We start from the raw sequence: 7877 nt of genomic DNA on the forward strand, positions 1-7877 counted from the left end.
TATTAGACAAAACAAAAAATTAAATATATTTATCATAAAATAAAATATTTATGGTAAAAATTCAACATTTGTATAAAGTTAAAAATTAAATTTAATTACAAAAATGAGAAATAACATTAATATATATATATATATATATATTCTTAGCCTAAATGGATGCGGGAGATCTAAAACAATTGTCAATAACATATGCTTATGGAATTGTTTTTTTTTTTATAAATTAGTAATATACTCATGGTTAAATAATAATAATAAATATTAATTAATGGCAGCCCAGTGAAGACTTAACTTTAAAGAATGAGATTGTTTATGTCAAATCAACTTTAAACTGGCTGAAACCCTAGAAGGAAGCAGCCAACGAGTCTGACAAAACAAAACTTGACAGGAAGTCATGGAGTTTTAAACAAAAACCATCCTCTAAGGTTAACAGATCAGCTGCTAGTAGAAAAAAGTCTGTTAAACCTAAGTCATATGCATTAGTCACAACACAACATGAGAAATTCATCAGGATAACTCAAATATGAATTCCTAAGGAACTGATTGACCGAGGACCCAAGTGATTGTGGGTACCAAAAGTTGTAAATATGTATTTTGTAGGTACAACAGATCAGCTGCATGAAGGAATTCGGAAGCATACTCTTCTAAGGATATGTTCTAACAAAATCAACAAGTGGTAGACGTGTTCACGAAGTCACTCCTCAGACTAAGTTTTCTTCCCTTAAAATGTTTTTGGTCTTGTAGACCTCAAAATTATTTAGTTTTTAAAACATGCACAAATTGAAGGGAAAATTACTGATGTTTAAAATAATCAGACAGACGTATGAAGACGAAGGTCCTAATTGGTCTGATTAGATCAGTCGTCTAAAGGAGCTATGTATTTAGACGAATATTCGCTTAAGCAACTTGCAAATTAAGTCTGGTTAAACGTATATTTGTTAGACAGACGTCTAAAGAGCCTGTAGACGAGCGTAGTTAGACGTCGTCTGAACTATACATCTACCCAACTTAGACGCAAGGTATGTAGATGGCATGTTAGACGTTTAACTACGTGTGCCTTTGGACGTCTCATCCTCGGACCAATAAAAGACAATTGTCACTTTAATATGCGATGTCATTCAATTTTCCCGCTCAAACAATAAAAGTCATATTCTAAATTCGAATAATTTTAAGACACGTGTCTTTCAATGTTAAAAATATGACTAATATACCCCTTAGTTAATTACTTCACGACTTTGCAGTTACTAGGAATTTGGTAAAATACAGTTAATGATGACTATTTTTGGGAAAATGTCTTTAAATTAATGACGGATTTTATTTCAAATGATGTCTTTTGAACTCGTGACTGTTCATTCTCTATTTAAGGACAACCTGCATGCCTAAAGGGTTTTACGCTATTTGCAATCTTAAAACCCTAGTTTGATCTTTGCTTTCTCTCTAAAAGAAATCTCAATCTTGTTCGTCTACTCTCATTCTCTAGAATGTCTGCTAAGAAAATTACATCTCTCTCACAATATTTTGCAGGTAGATTTTGATTCGGTCTATACTCTTGAACAACAAGCTATTGTGGAGATGTTCAAATCTCTGGAAGCATTTGCCCTTAGAAAATTTCTCAACGGTTCTTTTATTCTATATGAAGAAGAAGTCCATGAGTTCTTCAAAATAGAGAAAGTGGTTGGAGACTCTGTCAAGGCAACGATGAACGATGCAAATATTTTCTTCTCTAAATCTATCTTCGCAGAGTTCTTTGAACTTCCTTCTGAGGGTCATACCTTTGACGTTGCGATTATGACCGAGATCGTCTTAGAAATGCAAATCTTTTTCTCGAACACCGAAAGTCCAATCAACATCAATGGGAAGAAAAAAGCCTTGAAGTCCCATTTTTCCCTTTTGAACGACGTTGTCGCGAAGTCGCTTCAGGCAAGGGCAGGGTCCTTCGATCTTTACACCCAAGACAAGTTTGAATACATGGTGGCTATAACTAGAGGGATTCCAATCAATTGGGTGTCCACCCTGTTCTCAACCCTCTGTTAGATGATTTCTCCATCGAGCAAGCAGAGTGCGGACTTCTCTGTCCAACTCGGCTGGATCTTGGAGCATCTGGGAGTTCCTATGGGTAGGAGTGTGGTTTTAACCCTAGTTTAATATTTACTGACATCTCAGTAAAGGGATCATTTGAAAGGATGAAACTCACTAAGGAGTTGAATCCTGAATCCTTTAGTCAACAGACGAGTGGTCAATCGATTACTCAGTCCAAACGTCCAACTATTTCTAGCCGCAAGACGACTTCAAAGAGGGCCAAATCTTCAGTCATGGATTCCACTACAAGTTCTAATATCCAAAAGAGGGCACCTATTAGGGACTTAGGAGAAGTTGACTCCATCCTTAAAAAGGCGAGACAAGAGAAAACCCCATTTGTCGTTGTCCCTCTATCATCTTTCTCGCCATCACCATCAGCCAGCCCAATGAAGAGGCGGGATGAGTCGTCTGCTAATGTTGATGATCAGATGGAGGCATCGAAAGCCGCCAAAACTTCATCTAAGATAACCTCCTCTACTCCTACGGCTGTAGTGCCCAATATTGAAGTTTTAGTGGTGTAACAAGCCGAAAGACCAACTGTTGGTCCAGTTGGTCAAAATGATGAATGTATTAACAGAGAAAACATGTTTAATTTCCTTGATGAACTAGTAGCTGCAGATGCTGCTGGTAATATTTACATTACAAAGTATGTAACGGTTTCTCACGTCTAATACTACTGTCACTACCGAACAAGCACCCATTCAGACGGATGATACGATGTCCGTAGTTGAGATGATCAAAGAACCACCTATTCAGAAAGTAACTAGAACTGTAACTAAGCTTTCAGAAGGTGCGTTTCAAAAAGCCCCCTCTTCATTCGAAATATTAAGAGCAGTTAGAGGGGCTCAAGCATTTTTTTAGAGAACTAGTGCTTACTCCCAAACCAGCTGATGTTCCAAGAAAAGGAAAAGATGTTGCTGAGGATGTTTTGGAAAACACATCCGAAGCCAATGTAATCTTCGACCTCATCCCCTCTTCTAGCCTAGTGACAACAAGAGGTGGATATCCCCCAGGCTTCCATGAGGTCCTGGGTTTGAGCCCGTCAGGCGGTAAGTTCTGTGCCTAGTTAAATGGTTAAGTATGTTTGCAGGTTATGTACTTAACCCGCGGAGATTAGTTGCACTCCATAAGAGCGGCGAAACCCAACAGAGATTTAACTAGCTCAGTGAGTTGTATTTGATTCAAAGTATTTAGTGGATATCCTTCCGGTTGTGGAAGAAGGGGTGACGTAAAAGTTTTATCTCCATACATCCATAAAACTCCTTGTGTTCTTTACCTTCTGTCATTTACATTCAGTTGTCTAAAACTTCAAATCCAACAAACAGTTCCGCACTTGAATCTGTTTCAAGAGTTTGAAGGATTTGCGAATAATAGAAACAAATACTAATCCATCACATTATTATTATCGAATCATTTATTGCAAGCTCTTCATAATAGTTAGACCCTAGTCTCTATTATCATTTTCGATCCTAACACTGTTCTATACTAATCAAAGCCTTCTAGTGAAAAACTTTCTGGAAATAGAAGAAGGGGTGACGTAGAAGTTTTATCTCTGAACATCCATACAACTTTGTGTGTTATTTCCTTTTCACTCATTGTATTCATTTACCTGACGCTTCAAATCTAGCAAGTAGTTCCGCACTTGAATTCGTTCAAAAGTTTGCGAATATTTGTGAAGAATAGAAACATATTTTAATTCCTCACAGGGTTAACATCGAATTGAAAGTTGTTAACTATATTCAGAACCCCTCTTTATAGTTGACACTTATCCTAACACATAAGAAAACATTAGTCATTTATTTAAATATTTAATTAAAAATATTATTGTAAAATCTAATTTATAATTATAAAATATCACCTCATGTTAGAAATAATAATATTTTTGAAAAAAATAGAATTACGTAAAATAAATTTACAAAATAAGTAATCTATTTAATATGAGCGTGATTGAAGTAGTTGATAAATATTTATTACATTCAATATTGAGTTTATTAATGACAATACCCTCAAGAAACAAATTGTAGTGACTCATTTAAGAAATAAAATACAAAAAGTACATTAAATCATAGCAAGTACTCAAATTTAGGTAAGAAATAAATTATAGTGAGTGAATAAATAAATAAATAAATAAATAACACTTATACGAAAATTAATATAATATAATAATATAATATTGATATTAATATTAATATAATTTATAATATTATGATAATATCTTATAGATATATTATCTTTATATTATAACATCTCTCTTCAAATTTAAGGAAAAGATTTGAACAACTTGAGGTTATCTTGAGATTGAAAACAAGATATTGAAATGTTGATGATATATTTTTCAAACTTCAGAAACTCGTAAGTGTTGAAATCTATTCAATTACATGATGACAATGTGTTGACTAATAAACCAACGAAGATGTAAAATCTTATGGGCATCAAATGTTGTGGTGAAATAACAAACGAATAAATTCTAAAGTTACTCGTGAGTCTCGGGATTCATCCAACAACGGGATGATAATGTATTACATAAAAATATAACGAAGAAGGTAGAATCTCATGGAAATAAAATGCCGGGAAAAAATAACAACCAAATAAACAACTTAGAGGAATAATATATAAAAAATATCAACATAAACATTTAAATAGAAAAAATATAACAATAAATAATTATAGTCCTCCATCAATGGTTAAAATAACCATTGATGGAGACACTAGAAGACTATGATTGTATATTAAAAAAACAAAACGTGACTCTGATACAATGTTAGAATAAAGAAAAATTGTATAAGAATATATATTGAATTACATTTAGGCCTAATTAAGTTTATAAGGAAACTAATATAATAATATAATATAATAATGATATTATCACAATTTATAATATTGTAATAATATCTTATATATATATATTATCTTATATTATAACGTTTATATAATAACTATATCAAATTGATTTTTTTTAAAACTAATATGTTTTTTAGGTATACATGTTATAATATCGAAATTGTACCGAAATTAAGGTATACCAAAATCAAGATATGATAAATGTATAAATTTATCTATACCGAAATTTTAGGTAAGATATAAGTATGAATACAAAATTAAGGTATACCGTACCAACCCACCTTATGTATGATACAAGTAACATACCGAATATTGACGGTATACCACGATTTAAATACGGAATCGATATTATAACATTCATAACGAAAAATATTAAAGTTTAATTATATTTTAGTTTGATTTTTAAATTCTAGGTTCTCATAAATAATTTAATATTTAGAGAATGAAATAAATTTATTAAAATGAGTGAATTTTTTTTTTTGTAGTGTTGAACTTAAATCTGTTTAGAAAAAAATATATATTAATATAGTTTTTTATAAAAATAAAATATTTTCGCTTTCTCAAAAATTAGTTATTAAATAACCAACATTGTTTTAAATCTCAATTCTTTACTTTTATTTGGTTATATATAGGATAGTTGTTTTGGTTTATATTATATTGATAAGTTATAATAATGGATTCTGTCATGATTTTCACGTCCTTACTCTCCTCCTCCGTCCTATTCTTATTCCTATACTTCAACATCCGTCGTCCCTCCTCCAGACTGCCGCCGGGGCCGTACCCCTTTCCGGTAATCGGAAACATTCTCTCACTAGGCTCAAAGCCACACATTTCACTAGCATCCCTCTCCAAAATCCATGGCCCGGTGATGTCCCTCAAATTGGGAAGCTTGACCACTATTGTGGTGTCATCGCCGGAAACTGCCCAAATTATACTCCAAAAAAATGACCGGATATGCTCCGGCCGACATGTCCCTGACATCTTCCGAATCCTCGACCACAACAAGTACTCTGTTATTTTCAGTTCCCCGAATAGCCAATGGCGAAGCCTTCGTAAAATCAGCAAAGAAAACATATTCTCGCAGGCGCAGATGGACGCAAAACAGGGCCTGAGGCTAAAAAAGGTGGAAGAACTCATAGCCTTCGTGCGGAGGAGCTCCGTCGTGAAAATAGGTGACGCCGCCTTCACGACGACGCTGAATTTGCTGTCGGACATGTTCTTCTCGATGAATTTAGCTCACTACGATTCGAATTATTCTCGGGAGTTCAAGGATCATTTGAGGATTACGCTGGAAACGGCGGGGTCTCGTAATTTAGCGGATTACTTCCCGATATTTAGGTTCGTTGATGTACAAGGCTTAAGGCGGCGTGGCAGATATCATTTTACGAGATTGATTTGTATATTTGAGGAGATCATCCAACGTAGGATAGAATCGAAGGAAACCAAGAATGATTTTCTAGACGCGCTCATCAATCTCTCCCAAGAGACTCATGACTCAACTCTCACCATCAACGGCATATCCCATTTGTTTATCGTGAGTGATAAAATTTCTTCTTCTTTTCCTGCAAAATGATAAATATATATAAAGTAAACTCATTCATCATCATAGAATAAAATATTTATAGTAAATAAATATATTCAATGACTTTAGCTAGTTCAATATATATATATATGGTATTCTTTACTTTTAATAATATAATAAATGGAGTGTATACATACAGGAGTTGTTCGGTGCAGGTACAGACACAATATCGAGCACGGTAGAATGGGCGATGACAGAGTTACTTCGTAATCCTGATAAACTGAAAAAAGCTCAAGGTGAGCTTAGAGCATTTGCAGGCGATAAACTAATAATTGAAGAATCAGATATATCAAAATTACCTTATATACAATTAGTTGTGAAAGAAACGTTAAGACTTCATCCTCCCAGTCCTTTCATGGTTCCTCACAGGGCCGAAGCCGAGTTTGAGATAGACATGGAGGGGAAGTATTTGTTTCGTGTTCCGAAAGATGCTAAAATTTTAGTAAACATATGGGAAATTGGTCGTGACCCAAAAGTGTGGGAAGATCCACATGCGTTTATACCGGAGAGATTTCTGAAAAGTGAATTTGACTTTAATGGTCAAGATTTTAGGTTCTTCCCATTTGGGTCCGGAAGAAGGAGCTGCCTTGGTATGGTTTTGGGAGAGAAGATGGTGCACATGCTATTGATCTCTTTGTTGCTATCATTCGATTGGAAACTTGAAGAGGGAATTAACCCTCAAGATATTGATATGGATGATAAATTTGGTGTTACAATGGAAAAGGCTATACCTCTTAGACTACCCACAGCAGGGTGTTAAATTTTTTCATTTAACACCCTGCCACGTCAGCTTAACACTTCTTTTAACACCCACTTTTTAACATGTCATACAGCAGCGTGTTATTCAAAGTATCAAAATTACTTTTTCACTTTCTCTCACTTCCACATCATTTAAACATATACATAATTTCATTTTTTTTAACCACAAACAATATTATTCATCACTTGATAAATCAAACATACAAATATTATTTAAAACGAAGAAGAAAACAAACACTCTAAACAAGGATGAAAGAGTTTGAAGATTTTAAAAGAAATGTGATACAAACAAGGATGATAATATGGTAGAAAATTTCTGAAATTTTTTGGTGTCCAAATGACACAAACCAAGTCTCTATTTATAGATCGTGAAAAATAAAAAATATTGATATAATTTTTTTATTTTTTTTATTGATCAATCATTATTAAAATGTATTTTTAAAATAAGAAAAGTAAAATCAAAAGCCTGCCACATGGCAGGATCTCATTGGCCAAACAAAATTTGACACCCGTGTCAAATTTTGACACCCAAAATTTGACACCCAAAATTGCTCCCCTGCTGCCTCCCACCCTCCTCTTTTGACACCCAAATAACCCTTCAAATACTCCCCTGCTGCGG

At 33.9% G+C, this 7877-nt stretch overlaps 1 protein-coding gene across 1 annotated transcript; it reads left to right on the forward strand.

Annotated features, from left to right (window-relative positions):
* The first annotated feature begins 5590 nt into the window (after positions 1-5590).
* LOC124924891 (cytochrome P450 76T24-like) lies at positions 5591-7259 on the forward strand. Its single transcript, XM_047464876.1, has 2 exons — positions 5591-6451; positions 6639-7259. Exons 1-2 carry the CDS (start codon positions 5591-5593, stop codon positions 7257-7259), a joined length of 1482 nt encoding a protein of 493 aa, XP_047320832.1.
* The last annotated feature ends 618 nt before the right edge of the window (positions 7260-7877 follow it).

This window comes from Impatiens glandulifera, chromosome 2 (genome assembly GCF_907164915.1).
Source record: "Impatiens glandulifera chromosome 2, dImpGla2.1, whole genome shotgun sequence".
NCBI classification, from domain to species: Eukaryota; Viridiplantae; Streptophyta; class Magnoliopsida; order Ericales; family Balsaminaceae; genus Impatiens; species Impatiens glandulifera.

What these genes read in the sequence shown, in the direction of transcription:
- LOC124924891 (XM_047464876.1), top strand. Translation starts at nt 5,591, where the DNA reads ATGGATTCTGTCATGATTTTCACGTCCTTACTCTCCTCCTCCGTCCTA. An exon ending in GCATATCCCATTTGTTTATC is followed by an intron (nt 6,452 to 6,638) that starts GTGAGTGATAAA and finishes GTATACATACAG; the next exon opens with GAGTTGTTCGGTGCAGGTAC.